Raw genomic sequence first — 17,654 nt, forward strand, 5'->3', positions numbered from 1 at the left:
GTGAGAACACAGCAGAATTAGCCGATGTACGAGCTTGAATGAAACCAATGAAAAATAATTAACGAGAGCTTGTGACAAAATAACAACTACAGTACATTGATATTAAGGCTGGGCGATATTAGGAAAACCTTCAATATTCGATAATGTTGAATACCTTGATATCGATATTACTCACGATATTAGTAAAAACAATCGCATTATATTGTTTTTAACGTTTTTCTGCTTTAAGTCTGCCTGCCTAGCCCAGATGATGAATAGCATAATTATGCATGCATGCACACTGTACAGTACACGAAATGAAAGGCCTTATTTATTGAAATAATCACACCTGGTTACAGATGGACTGCTTTTTTGCATGTGCTACGTGCTTGCATGGTGTGTCTATTAATTAATTGGACACATACACCAATACCTCATTTCAAGCCGTCTTCATCGATATGTATACCTTGTATGTGGATACCTCCATATCGATATATTTTGGATATATTGCCCAGCCTTAATTGACATCCACATTGGAACACAGGTTCTTTCATTTCTTTCCATTTCCTGAAATGTACAGTAACCATTTTTGGACATACAAGGTTTCCACCCAACAGACAAAAATATATTATACATACAGTACATACAGGAGCAGCAGAGAGAGAGACAGTCGGAGAAGGAGAAAGCAGAGAGCTAATAATAAATGCATTGCCCTGCAAGCCTCCGCCAGGGACGTCACACCAAATTATGGGCCCTGGGTACAAGGAGTCACTGCGGGCCCCCCATGAATGTTTACTATTGAAAAATAGCAGATATACAAGCTCACAGCGCGGCACCGAGTGCCGCGCTGTGAGCTTGTATATCTGCTATTTTTGAAAAATCTTGAAAATGTGTGCAAGAAACCTATGTTTCCATGTCGGTGGCGCTCAAACTTTTTTCATGTCAAGGACCCCCAAGATGATATGTATTTGACCACAGACCCCCATCTCGAAATATTTACTTCCAGGGACCCCCCCAGAAGCAAAATTTGAGTTACAGATGTTTGCTAAAAAATACATATATTCAAAGATTTGCACATATTTTCACGACTTTTCAAAAATAGGCAGATCTACAAGCTCGCAGCGCACGCTGTGAGCTTGTATATCTGCTATTTTTCAACAGCTAAAGTTACTATAGGGCCCCTCCACCTTGGGCCCTAGTAACTCAGTCCCACTTTACCCCCCCTTGTGCCGCCCCTGGCCTCGGCTACTGTAGCCGTGGCAAAGATAAAGCCGCTACAGTCGCACAGAGAGATTGGATCGTCCTGCAATAAAGTGTTTTTCTACGAAGCTGATAACGATGTCATCTGTGTTGGAAAACGAGACATGTCAAGAAGTTCACAAGGAGAAAAGAGATAAAGGCAGCAGAAAAAACAGAAAAACAAGAACAATTGCAGCGGTTATTATGTGTAAACTTCATAATGAAATTCTTTGCTATTGCGACCGGCAGGGAGCAGTTACTATAACAACGTGCAGTACAGTACAGTACAAAGCCTACCAGGGACGTGCAGAGAATGTTAGAGAGGCAGGGTCTGACATTTCCAAAAGGGCCTTTTGGTGGAAATATCGAAGATAGCAGACCCCCAAGAAGACCCCCAAGCCTGAGCTTGGAGGTCAGCTATTTTCGGTGCTTGATACCACACCGAACTAAGCATAATCAAGTCAATAGCCTACACCGAGAGGGCAATTCTTTCAACGTAAGATGCTGCATTCGGGAGAGTTTGGACAAGGCAATTCTCTTGAATGCTGCCTTCAGGTGTGGCATGGAAAGAGGGGGCATTTGCATTTCTTTCACCATAGTGAAAACTGTATTCATGGTCTGGAGAGGGCACCTTTTACAGATGGGTAAAGGGCAGGTCTATGTGTGCACGTGGCTGAAGCCTACTATATGACACATTTTTCACCTCTGCAATTGTGCCAGATGGAGTTGAGTTGTGTTGTGTCGTGTGTTGTGTTGTGTTGTGTTGTGTTGTGTTGTGTTGTGTTGTGTTGTGTTGTGTTGTGTTGTGTTGTGTTGTGTTGTGTAGTGTTGCGTTAGGTGGAGGACAGATGTCTGCTGTGTAAATCTATTTATTTCTCATGGTAGCAACATGGTTGGTTCAGATGTTTGAAGCTACACTGTTAGACCAGAGAAAGCCTTCATCAGCACGTTCTGTCCCTATGTGGCCGCATGGCCCACAAACAACCCTATATAATACCAGTACCAACTCACTACAAACAACCCTATATAACACCAGTACCAACTCACTGCAATGTAGAAATACGGAACAAGTAAAAAGACGGAATTCTAAATTTTGTTCTTGACTAAAAGTACAAATGCATTTGTATCAAAATGTGCCAAAGTACCAAGTACCAAAAGTAGAAAGTACTACTCATTGTGCAGAATGTCCTATTTCACAAGTTTTCAAATGTATAAAAAATCATTTGGAACTAGCAAATCTACAAGCTATAATAATCAAAATCTATGAAGTAACTAGTAACTAAAGTTGTCAAATAATTGTAGTGGAGTAAAAGTAGTTTGCCTCTGAGATGTAGTGGAGTAGATGTTAAGTAGAAAAAAATGCTCCAGTAAAGTAAAAAAAATCACACCCAATGTGAAGTGAGCGGTGGTCGTGCTTGCATAACGTCTTCAATTGGTAATTGGTGATGTGATACAGGCTACACACACACGCACATTGCTATGGCAAAACGCTGAGGAAAACACATTGCTATGGCAAAGCGCTGAGGGAAAAAGACTAGGATATAAGTCTAGGATGTAATTGTTGATGTAATATGGCTACACACACACATATTGCTATGGCAAAACGCTGAGGAAAACACATTGCTATGGCAAAACGCTGAGGAAAAGTGGCTACAGATAGTGGCTACAGATAATTGGTGATGTAATATGATGTAATATGGCTACACACACACACATATTGCTATGGCAAAACGCTGAGGAAAACACATTGCTATGGCAAAACGCTGAGGCTGTGCGTGTGGCTACAGACACACGCACAGCCACTCTATGGAGCGGTTTACCACCGCTCAAAAATGACTCCCACATGGCACATTCTGTACATTCAGTATGAGCTACTATTCCTCAGCTACCAACAGGCTTATTGTACTGTACATGTACTGTACATACAGTACATGTGCTTTATTATTGTACTGTACATACAGTACATGTGCTTTAGAGATATACTGTATTGTTGCTGTCGGGCAGAAACCTCCTGTCTCCATATGTGACTCAGCGTGACTGAGGGGCAGTCATTTCGGAAGGCAGTGTTTTTCACTACTGCTAATATGATTTTTTTCTTTTTTTTTTTCTAAAATGAAAAAAGCCACAAATGCATCTCAAAATATCTAGGCTACATTTCACTTAAACGCCAGAGCTTAACTCTGCATGTAAACAAGACTTTTTTAATTAATGTGAGAGATCGTCAGGTCATTTGCAGGTTAGACATTTATTTAGAACTTGAATATCTCAAAAGTAGTATTTCAGCATGGCATCATTCTATAAGCCATATCTTCAAAACTGTTGGGTCAATCTCCACAACTAATATATCATTTTGTAGCTATGATCCACAGCGTTCAAATGAAATGAAAAAATGAAAATGAGAAAAAATGCAATGACTAGCCGTCAGCCGCGCTGGGGCACATATTCTAACTTTGTGTTTTTTTGTTTTTGTTTTTTTTTTAGTAAAAAAAACCCTGCTTGTTCACTACAGCATTACACAAAAGCACCAGATCTACAAGCTCGAAAAATGGCTATTTTTGAATTATCCTTGCACTTACATAGCACATGGTATCATGGTTTTGGGACACGGAAACAGTTTAATACTTAATGCCGCTGGTTTTGTCTGCCTTTTAAAATGTACCTAATACACTGAGCCGAATTCCTTGCATTAATGGGAAAACATGCTTTATCGAAATACAGGATTTGGATTAGGAAATAAGAAATTAAGAACAGATTATGTTTGAAACCAAAATATTCTGCGTACAGTCTGTGTATTACATGTATTGTATTACAAAGCCTAGGTGATAGCTAGAAAACTACACCGCGGTGATGACTTATCACCGCAGACTGTACTCTGATAGGGCCTTTACTCATTCTACCTAAAGTCTGTCACAGTAGTCGAGAGTCAAATTCAATTCAAGTCAATTCAAATTGAGACACACATTGAAATGTCATCTTCTCCTTTCAGTGAGAATTGGGAGTACACGCCATGTTGAAAAATGAGTGATCTCTTGGCAGATATCCCAGCCAGACTAGACATCCTGTTGAGTGTATGCTAAGAGTGAGTGGACCATCTAAAGCACAGGCCGGGTCTCCTTAAAAGCGGAATGGAATCCCAGTCTGATTGTTTTCCAATACTGTCGACTGCTGAATGCTTGCACACTGGCACAACCTAAATCTAACACGCCCAATAGCTGTGCGTCCGCAGCAAAAGTTGTGAATCATCAACATAGAAAATCACTTTAACCACTTTAATCCTACCAGTAGTCCTACTAGGTGTGCACTGTGCACAGTATGAGGGATTGAATGTAGGAGTCTCAGAAGTAATTTTGGAGTGCCCATTGAGAAGGTCTTTATGCCCATATGGTGTTCCGTGTCCAGGCCAGTCTGTGATGTCACTGTCAGTACCATGACGTCAGGGTATGACATCAGAGTACAGACAGACGGAGGAGGACAGACAGACGGAGGACATACAGACATTACCTAAATTAATATTTATTAGATATACAGTACACTACAGTACCAATAGCCAATGTACAAGCTCACTACGGAACACAACACGTTGTGAGTTTGTAGAGAAAAGAAAAGCAGAAATCTTGATCAAATGTGAGACATTTAGAATATATACTTTTTGGCTGGCACAAATATTTTGAGATGGGGGTCCTGAGTCAAGTAGCCTACATATTCATTTCCGGTCCTTGACATGAAAAGGTTTGAGAACCACTGGCTGACATCACAGTAAATGTCAGCCTGCCATGTTTTTGACCCTTCTGTAGTTTTATTTGTTAATGTACAGGAAAACAAACTCCCCCGCTGTAGAAGACGTACAGTAGGAGAGACAGGAGCCCTGATTAGATGTGACAAGGCTTCACATCAGCTGGGCCCCAGAGCGGGCCTGGGGGCTCGTCCATCTAAAGCCTGATCTGGGCTCCAGAGCGGGCCTGGGGGCTCGTCCATCTAAACCCTGATCTGGGGCACTGACAAACAAACCCAACCGCTGCCGTCCAGCAGAAACCTCTTACGTCCACATTTTAACTTTATGCTTTGACTATTAATAAAAAAAAAATAAGATATACAAGCTGTAAGCTTGTATATCTGCCATTTTTGAAAAATCTTGAAAATCTTTGCAAATATTTGAATATATATATATATTTTTTAATGCAAACATTTGTAACTCAAATCTTTCTTTCTCATTGTCCCTGGACCAAAATATTTATAGATGGGTGTCCACAGTCAAATACATATAGCGGACGAATACATTTAATTCTTGGGGTCCTTGACATTAAACACTTGATATAGAAACATCCATTTTTCAGAATACTGTTAGTATTTAGAAGACTTTTTTAGGTATTTTTCAGGTGGTTTAATGCAGAAAAGTTTTGGACACAAGAGGTTTCCAGCCGACAGAGACTTAATAATATTGTCATGGCAAACGGTTATTTTTGTTTTGTTACCTGCCAAAACAACTAAGTTGACAAAAATGTTATATTTAGTCAACTAAAACTAGACTAGAACTAAAACTTTTCAGGTGGCTGATATATGACTAAAACTGAATAACATTGTATTGAAACTACGACTAAAACTAAATCAAAATGAACACTGGTTAAATGTGGTTAACCATTGCCTTTGCGTAATCTCTTATTTATACAGATGAACACTGCAGTGCACACCATTAAGTGTTGGACAAAGCTACTGTATGTATTACTGTATGTATGTATGTAGGGCAAGTGATGTCAGTACTTGAACAAAGCCAAGCGCCTAATTACCGACGGAGCCTGCGAGGTGAACAGCATCTAAATAAAGATAAACAGTCATCTGTATTTATAGAAATGTTTTCCACTGTCGTGTGGCTTCTTTAGAAGTCTCTTTATCAACTAAAGCTTCAGAGCATTCTTTGTTTTTCTAAGTCAAGCCATTAAAAATGGCAGTGAAATTTACCTAGGGTTTATAACGGAATTAAGAGCCTCATTATTGACATTAATTATATTACAGAAGTTGTGGTCGTCGGCAACACTGAATATTTCATACTGTACATGTGTTGGATAAATCCAACTGGATAAGGGTTAATGTTAAAATAAGCTCTACATTCTGATAGTACTCATTGCTAAGCTATAGAGTGTTTCTCCAGCTCTTTATTAAACAGAAAAGGCCAGCATTTTCAGGCCAGGATACCAATTTTATCCAATCAGGGTGGAGAGCTCAGACAGGTTACAGATTAAAGGAGTAGTTCACCCCCAAAATGACTTATTTGATTACTCACCCCATGTTGACTTGAGTTCAATAATATTGTTTTGTTTTTGTCGCATTCTTAAGCCAATAATTTGAGGAGACTTTGAAGGCCCATTGATTCCGGATGGAGATCATCAGTAGATCATCTAGAATCAATGGGGGTACATTTATTATAATCAAATGATTGTCTTAGGAATGCAACAAAAACTACAAAATATTATTGACCTCAAGTCTCCATGGGCTGAGTAATCAATAGAAAACTACTCATTTTGGGGGTGAACTACTCCTTTAAACAATTTAAATTGGAAGTGATGACACAAAGAAATGGGCAGACATTTTTTGAACTGGAACACTATAAAAATTAAGCTGATAATCGTTAGGCTTTTTGGTCAAAGAAGTGGAGAGACAGGGAGACCCACGCTACTGAATAAACACTATATAACAATGATTACTATAATGCTCAGACTGTGCTAATATAAGCAGCAGGCCTCCCTCCTTAGAACGAAGCACTCGTAGAACTAATTGATTGTTAAATCCAGTCTGAGAACTGCTGACGGTCGCTTTGAAAAACAGAACGAGCATGTAAGCCTGTAAGAGTCTTGTGTGAGTTACAATTACATACAACACTTGAAATAATTCATATTCATTGTATTACCGTAGTTGTATTTAGTTCAGTTAATTAGTAGATAGTGATGTATTATTTGTCTGTGTACACTGTGTACATGGTTAACCGTTTAAACATTCCAATATAAACCTTCTGACAATGGTGACGTAGTGCACAGCTCCCATGGCCAACACGCTGCATTACCTCTTGGTATTGACTATCTTAATGGATATACAGGCAGGAATGAATGTTTATAACGGTTCAGCCTGCTCTGGGGGGACCCCTGAATCTTCCACCGGAAGGTGAAAGCTGGAACTCTGGCAGGAGAACGTCGTAGATAGATACTTTTATTGTCCCAAGAGGGGAAATCGGTTGCCCATAGCAGAGGCAGTGCAGCAGTTCTAAGGTTACAAGTAACAGAGAAGTAAGAAAAAGAAAAGAGTACTGTTGTGTCCAAAAAAAGCAAGTAACAATAAAAAAAATAATATATATACGTACATAAAGTGTCAAAAAAGAACTTCTCAGAACTCAGATTGGTGCAACACAACTATCTCACCGCCATGTTAAAGCTGGTTGCACACTGCTGCGTTTTTCGGGCCAAATATCGGAGTGAATTTCGGAGTGCGCAAATAAAAAAAATCAACCTCACGTTATGTCAGTCACATTTGCACACTGCTGCCCGTTTCGCGCACCACTCGGTCCCTTGCTCTCTCTATCTCTCTCTCTCTCTCTCCTTGCCCTGGAAAACGCATTTCGCAACGAAAAACGCAGCAGTGTGCAAAGACCTTAACACAGCAATAGTACTCAATAGTACCAACACAACTGAATAGTGCAGGGCCAAACAATAAGTGTCCATAGTCAGTGCAAATAAATCTAGAATATTTCTTTTTTTAAGCTAGAAAGGGGCGACACAGCAGGACGCCACCAGCAACCCTCCCTGGCAAAGTACTTAGAGGTCAGAGTCAGTACAGCTTTGGTTCCAGTTGGGTTAGGTAACAGTTGTCCAAGGTTGTCCAAGGTTACATACAGGGTAGTTTATCTGATTTGGTCGTTCAAGAACGAGGAGTGCCGCAAGGTTCAATTTTAGGCCCACTCTTGTTTACTATTTTTATTAATGACCTCCCATCAATTCTCTCTGGCTGTAAGGTGCAATTATACGCTTATGACACTGCTGTTATTTATACCTCACAATCAAATGTTTTACAAATTCAACCAATCTTGCAATCAAACTTCAATAATCTACAATCATGGTTCTCAGACAACAGACTAATTATCAATAAGACTAAAACCAACACAATGCTCTTTGGGACTAAACATAATCTTAATAGATCAGAAGTTATAAACCCTTCATACACCATTAGTTGCCTTGACGGTACACAACTTATCAGAGTAGACCATACCAAATACCTTGGCCTCTGGCTAGATCCAGAACTCTCATTCAAATGTCATATCGACAATATTGTGAGGAAAATAAATTTCAGCACAGGTGTTCTATACCGGAACAAAAACTGTTTCACCTTTACAGCAAGAAAGAAAATTGTGCTACAAGTCACACTACCCATAATGGACTATGCTGATGTAGTTTACCAGGTGGCATCTAAAACAAATCTTCTACCCTTAAATACCATATATAACCGTCTATGTAGATTTGTTCTCGATTGTCCATACCTCACTCATCACTGCACCTTATACGAAAATCTCAATTTGCCATCTCCCACAGTCAGACGACAGCAGCACTGGTTACAATTCATTTTCAAATGTATTCATTTCAACTATCCTCAGTATTTAAAACAATATCTGGATCCATTCACCTCTGATCACCAACTGAGACATTGTGCACAGATTTATTCTAAGGTCCCAACAAACATAACCACTGCAGTTGGCAAAAAATCCTTCATGTTTAAAGCCCCCTCTGATTGGAACAATTTACCAGTCCACATTCGGTCAATAACATCTTTTAATTTGTTCAAAACCACGCTGTCCTCTCACCTTGAGATTACCTGTTCATGTTGTAATTAATTCATTATCTCAACTATCCATATGATCCATTGTGTGCTCTGTACCTTGTGTATTACAGTTGTGCTGTTGTTGCGTTTGTTGTTTTGTTTTGTTTGTTTTGTTTTGTTCAGTTTTTTTTGTATTCTTTGTTATGTTTTGTAGTGTTTTGTCTTGTTTATGTTGTCTGAATTGTATGTGAAAGTTCTATGTTTAAATGTATGAAAGTGTAACTATATGTTGGATACCCTCGAAAACGAGATGATTCATCTCAGGGGGTTTTATTCCTAATAAAATAATTTCAATATATCCTAGTTGGCCTTGGTAAGAAGCAACCGTTGTGTGTCTCATTGTAAAGCTTGAGAGCAGCCGGCACAAAGGTGAGCTGGATTGCACCGTATATTCCGTAACTGTCTGATAATTAAGACTGCTGTTTAAAGATGATTCCGTGTTATGACTCTCCAGTGACCAGCTGAGTCACATGCACTCTCTCTTTACAATACAGGATTACAACGTGAATACCAATCCTGTTCCAGAGACAGCAATAGTGTTATCCTTTTGTAGAAGACAGGCTTAAGAATTGGAACCGTATATGTAACATGGGTTTACGTATGGTTTCTATTAATGTAACGCATGCAGTCAGCCAACTGCTGGTAGTCAATGGAATTCTGTGTAAATGCATGGAGTATTTGCCATGGCATTCACCGTTTTAGAATACAGAGATTTCGCACACCAATGTTTTAGATGTATCTGTGGTCAGTTATTGCACACTGACTTACTAAGAGGGCTTGAACCAGTTCAACATGAGTTGGTTTAACACCTAGGATGACCATAAAGAGAAATAAACACCTTCAACACTTGAAACCCAATTCTAGGGTGAACATTTTGCACAAAAAATAAAAGATATTGCAGGTTTTCCATGCTCACAAATGACACATTATGAGTTTGTAGATAGATATTTTCAGCAAAGAGATGAGGCAGAAAAGTAGGTGAGTCACAAGAAAGGTCTAATTATATTGGGGACATGTATGCAAAAGGGAAAAAAAAAAGAAAAACGTTTATATAATAGAGAAAAGTGTTGTTCTGCAATGCTGCCAAATCACTGAGAATGGCAAGTGCGTGGGCCGTTAGTAAATCACAGCTACCGTTTGCCAAACAATCGCTTATATTAGCCACTTGTTTACGGGCTGGCCACAAAGCAAGCGGGGGTAGGCAGGCAACGATACATATTTTATTGTTAACGGTTCCTCCTAAATTGTGGCGGATGGCCTTTCTGACCCCAGCGGTAGCTAGTTTGGAACCATCTCAAAGATGATAGCAAAATGGATCCACCCTCCTCTCCTATGGTTCCTATGTCTCATTTCAGTAATTGAAGTTTTACAGCATTTCTAAGCAACAGCGAGCCTCTATAGTCCAACTGCGACTCTTTGGCTGGGGTTTACTGTGACCATTAGTGAATGCATCCAAGGGAAGCCACTGCAATAGTGTCATTGGATTCAATAGAACTGTATATCTACACCTCCGTCTTCTATTCTAGCGAAATGGACAAAATAATCAAATATCACCACAATGTTTTTGTCCAAATACCTCGGTATGATTGTGGCGATAATATCATAACCCAAAAGACAATCCACAAGCTCAAGTGTAGTTTGTACAGTACATTAGATGAGTAGCTACTTTTGGCAATTTTTAAAAGAATAAAATAAGGTTTGCATGATTAAAACCAGGAAATGATTACACTTATGCCATGTCACGATATTACGACATCCACAATCACAGGCAACACTAGGTCTCATATCACAATCTCAACAAAGTATTGATATCGTGCCCTGCCCTATAACTCCATGCCACACACACACCCATATAGAATATCCTAACTGATGAGCTATGCTGACTTGTTAATGATTGCAGACAGATCCATTCCCTCCAACTATGGCTATAATAAACCTTGAAGCAATATTTAATTTCAACATCCTTGCACTGTCCTTTGTGTGTTCTTTCTCAAAGCTCTCGTTTATACTTTGTTGAATGATGTTCGCTGAATGTAACTGATAACTGAATGTAACTGATAACTGAATGTAACTGATAACTGAATGTAACTGATAACTGAATGTAACTGATAACTGAATGTAACTGATAACTGAATGTAACTGATAACTGAATGTAACTGGTAACTGAATGTAACTGATAACTGAATGTAACTGATAACTGAATGTAACTGATAACTGAATGCAACCGACGACTGAATGTAACTGAAAAGAAGCGCGACGCGACGCCTCAAAGAACTACAACGATCTTTCTGATGATGTTGAGGATCGTCTCAATGCTTCAATGTTTCAAGACTGTTTCCAACCCAAAAGCTTTATTGTGAAGGCATGAAAAAGTAATTGATCGTGAAACCACAGCTAATTCTACTGCCACAGTACTCTAACTTTTTCTGTGTGCCTTTCTTTTCTTTCTTTTCTTTTGTTCATCCGTGAAACACAAAGCTCAAGGCTAAAGTTGTCTAGTGTTTGTATTCCTGTACACTGTGCATTGTATCTGAAGGACAGGCAGTGAAAGTACTCACAGGCGTAAACAATATATAGCTGGAGAAGGTTACCCATTTAGGCCTAGAATTATTGAATGCTTTAGCTGTAGAAAAATAGCAGATCTACAAGCTCACAGCGTGGCACCGAGTGCCGCGCTGCGAGCTTGTAGATCTGCTATTTTTGAAAAAGTTGTGAAAATGAGTGCAAATCTTTGAATATATGTATTTTTAAAGCGAGCGTTTGTAACTCAATTTTTTCTTCTGGGTGGTCCCTGGAACTAAATATTTTGAGATGCGGGTCCGTGGCCAAATACATATCATTTTGGGGGTCCTTCACATGAAAAGGTTTGAGAACCACTGACATAGTAGTCTCTCAAGAACAGACTAACTGAGCTCCAGTTAAGTGAAAAGGACCTTTTCTTTGACATAGAAACATAGGTTTTTCAAAAAAAACCTTAGAAGGATTCAAAAGACACTTATAGAATCGGGTCAAAATTCTAATTTTCACGATTTTTCAAAAATAGCAGATCTACACGCTCGCAGCGCGGCACTCGGTGTCGCGCTGTGAGCTTGTATATCTGCTATTTGTCAATAGTTAAAGCATAAAATAATGACACACAATAATGTGTACCCAATTTTTTTCAGAAAAACCTGCATGTGTTGCTATAATCAGCGTAGTAAAAGAGCTTTTATATTAGCTATTTTTGACCAGTAAGACGCCATAATCGGGAGATAAGCGACCGTCACGTCGCGTACACAAACTTTAGAAGGCAATCGTAGCCAATCAGGAGGGAATATGGGAAATGGGACAGATCCATGTTGATGACATGACTTTAGAGTCATACTGTGTACCGCATTAGCCAAAGAATACAATAAAGGTTAAAGGTGTTCAAATCTAAAGTGACACAGATGCTTTCCCGGTTTTAATGTGTACAACTGATAGTGACAACAGACGATCTAAAACACGTTTGCAACATCGTGGCGGGGTTGGGAGTTTGTACTGCAGATCGGCTATATTTTACAATTTTTGAAAATGTATGTGGTAGGGCATTCACGAATAGTGATTTTTAGTATTCGAATTATTCGACTTCAAAGTATTCGAATAGTCGAATATTCGACAGGACTGGCCAAACTGTCAAATGTTAAGTAAGCCAGAGACGAACATTGTGAAAATAGCCGATCTACATGCTCACAACGCCTTGCGAGGCGTTGTGAGCATGTAGATCTGCTATTTTCACAATATTTATCTGCAGAACCGAGTCACATTAAATGTAATACCTACAATTCCAAGTGCTTGTCAGGGTGGGGGTCCCCAGTTCAAATATGTTTATTCTGGGGGTCACGGCCTAAAAAGGTTTGAGAACCCCATTAACAAATTCATCCACCAGGGGCATTGCCAACTCATTCTTATGACTTCCTATCTAGCCAAGCTTTATAAACTATATATATATATGTTTTTAAAGAGAAAACAAAACAAAAAAAAGCGAATATTCGACTTCGGTGAACAATGTCGAATAATGACTTTGATATTCGAATATTTGAATATTCGAATATTTGGTGATCTGGAAACATGGATACCTGGAAACATATACAGTATATGGATATACAGAACCTGCAGCTGTTAAAGAGACTATTTACTGCTTTGTAGCCTTAAAAGCACAGCAACGTGCAAACTGATGACATAAAGCTCATAGTCGTAAAAAAAAGAGAGAAGAAAATTATAAAATACTCCCCTATCTACTGTCTATAAGATAGATAAAATAAGATAACATATACTTTAATGTCCCCACTGGGAAATCTGTCCTGGACGTTCGGTTCCACAGAGAAGGAAAAAAAGTCATAGATCAAAATCTCAACAGCACACAGCGTTCATGTAACAGTTTGCACATACACACGCACATACTGTACACACACACACACACACACACACACACACATACGCACGCACATACTGTACACACACACACACACACACACACACACACACACACACATACGCACGCACATACTGTACACACACACACACACACATACACATACACACGCACATACTGTACACACACACACACACGCGCACATACTGTACACACACACACACACACATACACACCATCTGCCAATGGTGACATACAGTATTTCACTAACCCCCATCACCAACATCCTACATTAACCTGTTAGCGTTGAGGTGACATATAGCTACAGCCCCCATGGCCCAAAAGATTGTTAATTGTTGAGCATCATTTATGCTGTGTGAGCCAAGCCATGGCCCATAACAAATAGCAGAGCTATGAGCCATGACTTTGTCTCGCACAGTATAACAGTATAACTTAAGGCTTGAGTATTGAGAATCTTAACTACTTTAAACCTGGCGTTATGTCATTATAGGCAATTATTTTCAAAAAATCACACCCAATGTGAAGTGAGTGGTGGTCGTGCTTGCATAACGTCTTCAGACTAGGATTTGAGTCTAGGATGTTCAGGGTATGCTACACACACACACACACGTTTTGCTATGGCAAAACGCTGAGGAAAAAGGCTACAGACATACGACATATGACATCACTAGACAAACATGATGCTACATAGGCTACACACATTTTACTATGGCAAAACGCTGAGGAAAAAGGCTACAGACACACGCACAGCCACTCTTAGGAGCGGTTTACCACCGCTCAAAAATCTTAAAGACGAAAAGGAAAGAATGAACTTGGTGTGGCAATGAGCAACAGAGACCAATGGAAGCAATGTGTCGCACATCTGGAGGGCACTCGAATGATGATGATGATGATGATGATGAATACTCTCTACAGGGTTCCCACACATTTTTACCAATTCATTTCCAAAACTTTTCCAAAACCTTTCCAGAATATTAAACCCAATTTCCAGGACTATATAACAATAATTCAACTCAATAACAAGTCGCCTATGCGCAATGCCCAAAGACAGGTAGTGTATGCCAGTGGTTCTCAAAATGTTCAGGCCGTGACCCCCGAAATAATCATATTTGAACTGGGGACCCCGGGACCCTGACGAGCACTAAGAGTTGAGGAATTTTGTATAACACGGTTCTATTGTGAAAATAGCCGATCTACAGTACATGCTCATAACGCCTCGCAACGCGAGGCGTTTTGAGCATGTAGATCTGCTATTTTCACAATTTCTGCCTCTAATATTTGACAATTTGGCCAATGTTTAATTTGTCATTTCAGAGTTATTAACAAAATCAATAACCATAGACAATGCATAGCTATTTTTTCCAGGATCTTCCAGGACCCTTGATCAATTCCAAAACTTTTCCAGTACTGGAAAAATATTTGTCTAATTTCAAAATATTTCCAGGAATTTCATGACCACCCACAATCCTAATCCAGAACTTTCATTGTGAAGTCAGACCTCCAGTCTTTTAAAGCCAGACCAGCCAGACATGGCCATGCTAAGGCATCGCTGGAATTAACTGTTGTTTTCTGAATCTAACCGGGGACTCACCGTCAGGCATTGTGACATGCATCCCAACCACTCGGCCATCAACGCCCAGATGTTTCTTAAGCTTATCTTTGATGAATAATATGGCGATGCAAGGCCATCATTGAAAGTCGCCAGTTAAGCATCATAAAGGCACACTCACCATGTGGTGGGTCTGTGTCTGTCCAACCAGGATCAATATGTTTGAGCAGATGATGGACAAGCAGAAGTTGATCAGGATGATGGAGCGTTCAGATCGAATATATCTGCAACGAGGAGAAAGCATTCATGAGACATTACCTCATTGCAAGGTCACTAGATCACAGATTCACAATATTTTTTAACCCCCTCCCATCCACCCCCTCTCCAGTGCCATTTTATGAATTGCGTACAGATGCCTGAAGAAGGTCTTTGACCAAAATATCGAATATAACCCTTTTGCCAAGTGGATGATGGTGTGCAGGTCATATGTTCATCTTGTGCATGTTTTAAAATACGTTGACCCCTGCCAACGCACCCATCTCTAAGCTTATATCAGGTGTGCTGAGACTCTGTTGCCTGAATGAATTGAGTACAAAAGGACCCAATGAAAACAAGCCATTGCGCTTTCTTGTGGTTTAAGTCCTTTTAGTAGACCTTGTATCTGAACTGTACTGTCCTGTGCTTTTCCTATGCAAACTTCTGATAAAGTATTCAATCAATCAAATCAATCAATCATTATCCTGTAACAAAGACAATGTTATGCAATGTCTTACTAAATGATATTAATGCAATCATAACACATCTATCTTCTGAAGGATGTTGCACAGTAAGGCAGGGGTCTTCAACGTTTTCAGGCCAAGGACCCCTTAGTTGAGAGAGAGGCAGATGAAGCAGGGACCCCCACAACCTGTTCATAGATTCCATATAGTTTCATCGTTTGACAGCACAATCACCAGTGTATTTTGGATTCATGTCAATGTGTGTTTTCAGATAATTGACCACTTGAACCGTCAGTACTTAATAAACTTGACATTTCACTCTGTACTTGGTCTGCTCTTTTTTCCCCCTACACCAAAGCTCTTTGGCAGAAAATAGCCGATCTACAAGCTTGTAGATCGGCTATTTTTGGCTAAAGTTCTCAAAATATGGATGCTAGGGTTCAAGTGGTTAATATAAAAAGGGGAAAAAAAACAAGTTCCTATCACACAAATATTTGGAGGACCCCCTGCAGTAACTCTGAGGACCTCCTAGGGGTCCCAGACCCCCTGTTGAAGAACCCTGGCATAGAGTTAGATAAAAACCGCATGAACCCTATAGCGTCCCTTGTCTGGGCACTTCACATCAGGTGAACATTGGATGTAAATAGGCAAGCTGAATTCGGCAAACAATAGCCAATCTACAATCGCACGACACAAGCTTATGCAGTAGATCGGCTGCTTTCAGCGAAACGATTGGTTGTTCAAGGGGTAAAGGGAGGACATAAAGTATAGACTACTGGGGGTCCTCGGTCAACAAAGTATATAGGGATTAGGTGATTGGGTTTTGCGGTACACTGTATGATCTAGTGCAGGGGTCTTCAACACATGGTCCGGGACCCCTAGGAGTCCTACATCAACACTACACAATGAAAAGTGTTGTCAAACAAGTCTATGAAATCCATGAAAAGGTTTTAATCTGCAACACAATTTTATACAATATGTGAACACAGCTGAGGGCTAGTCATTGACATTTTTTTCATTTTCATTTTTTCATTTCATTTGAAAGCTGGGAATCATAGCTACAAAATGATATATTGGTTGTGAAGATTGACCCAACAGTTTTGTAGATATAGCTTATAGAGTTATGCCATGCAGAAATACTAGATCTGAGAAATTCAGCCTTTTAGATGAAATGTAACCTGCAAAATGTGAGGTTTCTCTTCACATTAATTTAAAAAAGTCTTATTTACATGCAGAGTTATGCTCTGGCGTTTAAGTGAAATGTAGCCTGATATTTATGAAATGCTTTTGTGGCTTTATCACATTTTAGAAAAAAAAAAAAAAAGTAATTTCAGGGCTGGTCTAAAGCTGTGCTTTCCGAAATGACTGCCCCTCTGCTATGCTGTCACATAGTGGGGTCCGGGGTCCCCTGCTTCATCTCTCTCTCAGCTAAGGCAGTGGTTCTCAACCTGTGGGTGGTCCCCAAATTATTTTGGGGGGGTCCCCAGATATTTAGCTAAGTGATAACATTGTTTTCTCACTCAACAGTAAACAGACCAACATAAAGTATAAGTGTATACAGGGTATCTGCACATTTCTAAAGTGACAATTTAAGGACTTTTTAGTACCTCTGGTCAAACATTGGTCAAATTGTCAAATATTAGGGGACGAAATTGTGAAAATAGCAGATCTACATGTACACAAGAGCATGTAGATCTGCTATTTTCACAATAGAACAGATCGAGACCAACTAAATGTAATGCCAACTCCTACAATTCCAAGTGCTCATCTGGGTGGGGGTCCCCAGTTGAAGTATGATTATTTGAGGGGTCGCAGCCTGAAAAGATTGAGAACCACCGAGCTAAAGGGTCCTTGGGCTGGAAAACACTGAAGAAGACCCCTGATCTAGTGTGGGTGA

General features: G+C 39.7%; 2 protein-coding genes across 2 annotated transcripts in view; one reads left to right on the top strand and one right to left on the bottom strand.

The window, feature by feature from the left end:
• The window catches only part of lmbrd1 (LMBR1 domain containing 1), a 438,470-nt gene that overhangs the window by 306,195 nt on the left and 114,621 nt on the right, over nt 1-17,654 (top strand). The window lies entirely within an intron of this gene.
• Nucleotides 1-17,654, bottom strand: part of adgrb3 (adhesion G protein-coupled receptor B3) — a gene marked incomplete at both ends in the record, with an annotated part of 382,932 nt that overhangs the window by 92,720 nt on the left and 272,558 nt on the right. The window contains one exon of the mRNA XM_080740073.1: nt 15,220-15,322. Coding sequence (XP_080596199.1) covers nt 15,220-15,322 — 103 coding nt within the window. The remainder of the gene's footprint in view (nt 1-15,219; nt 15,323-17,654) is intronic.

Source organism: Nannobrachium achirus (assembly GCF_963921795.1).
Source record: "Nannobrachium achirus genome assembly, chromosome: 13".
Taxonomy (NCBI): Eukaryota; Metazoa; Chordata; class Actinopteri; order Myctophiformes; family Myctophidae; genus Nannobrachium; species Nannobrachium achirus.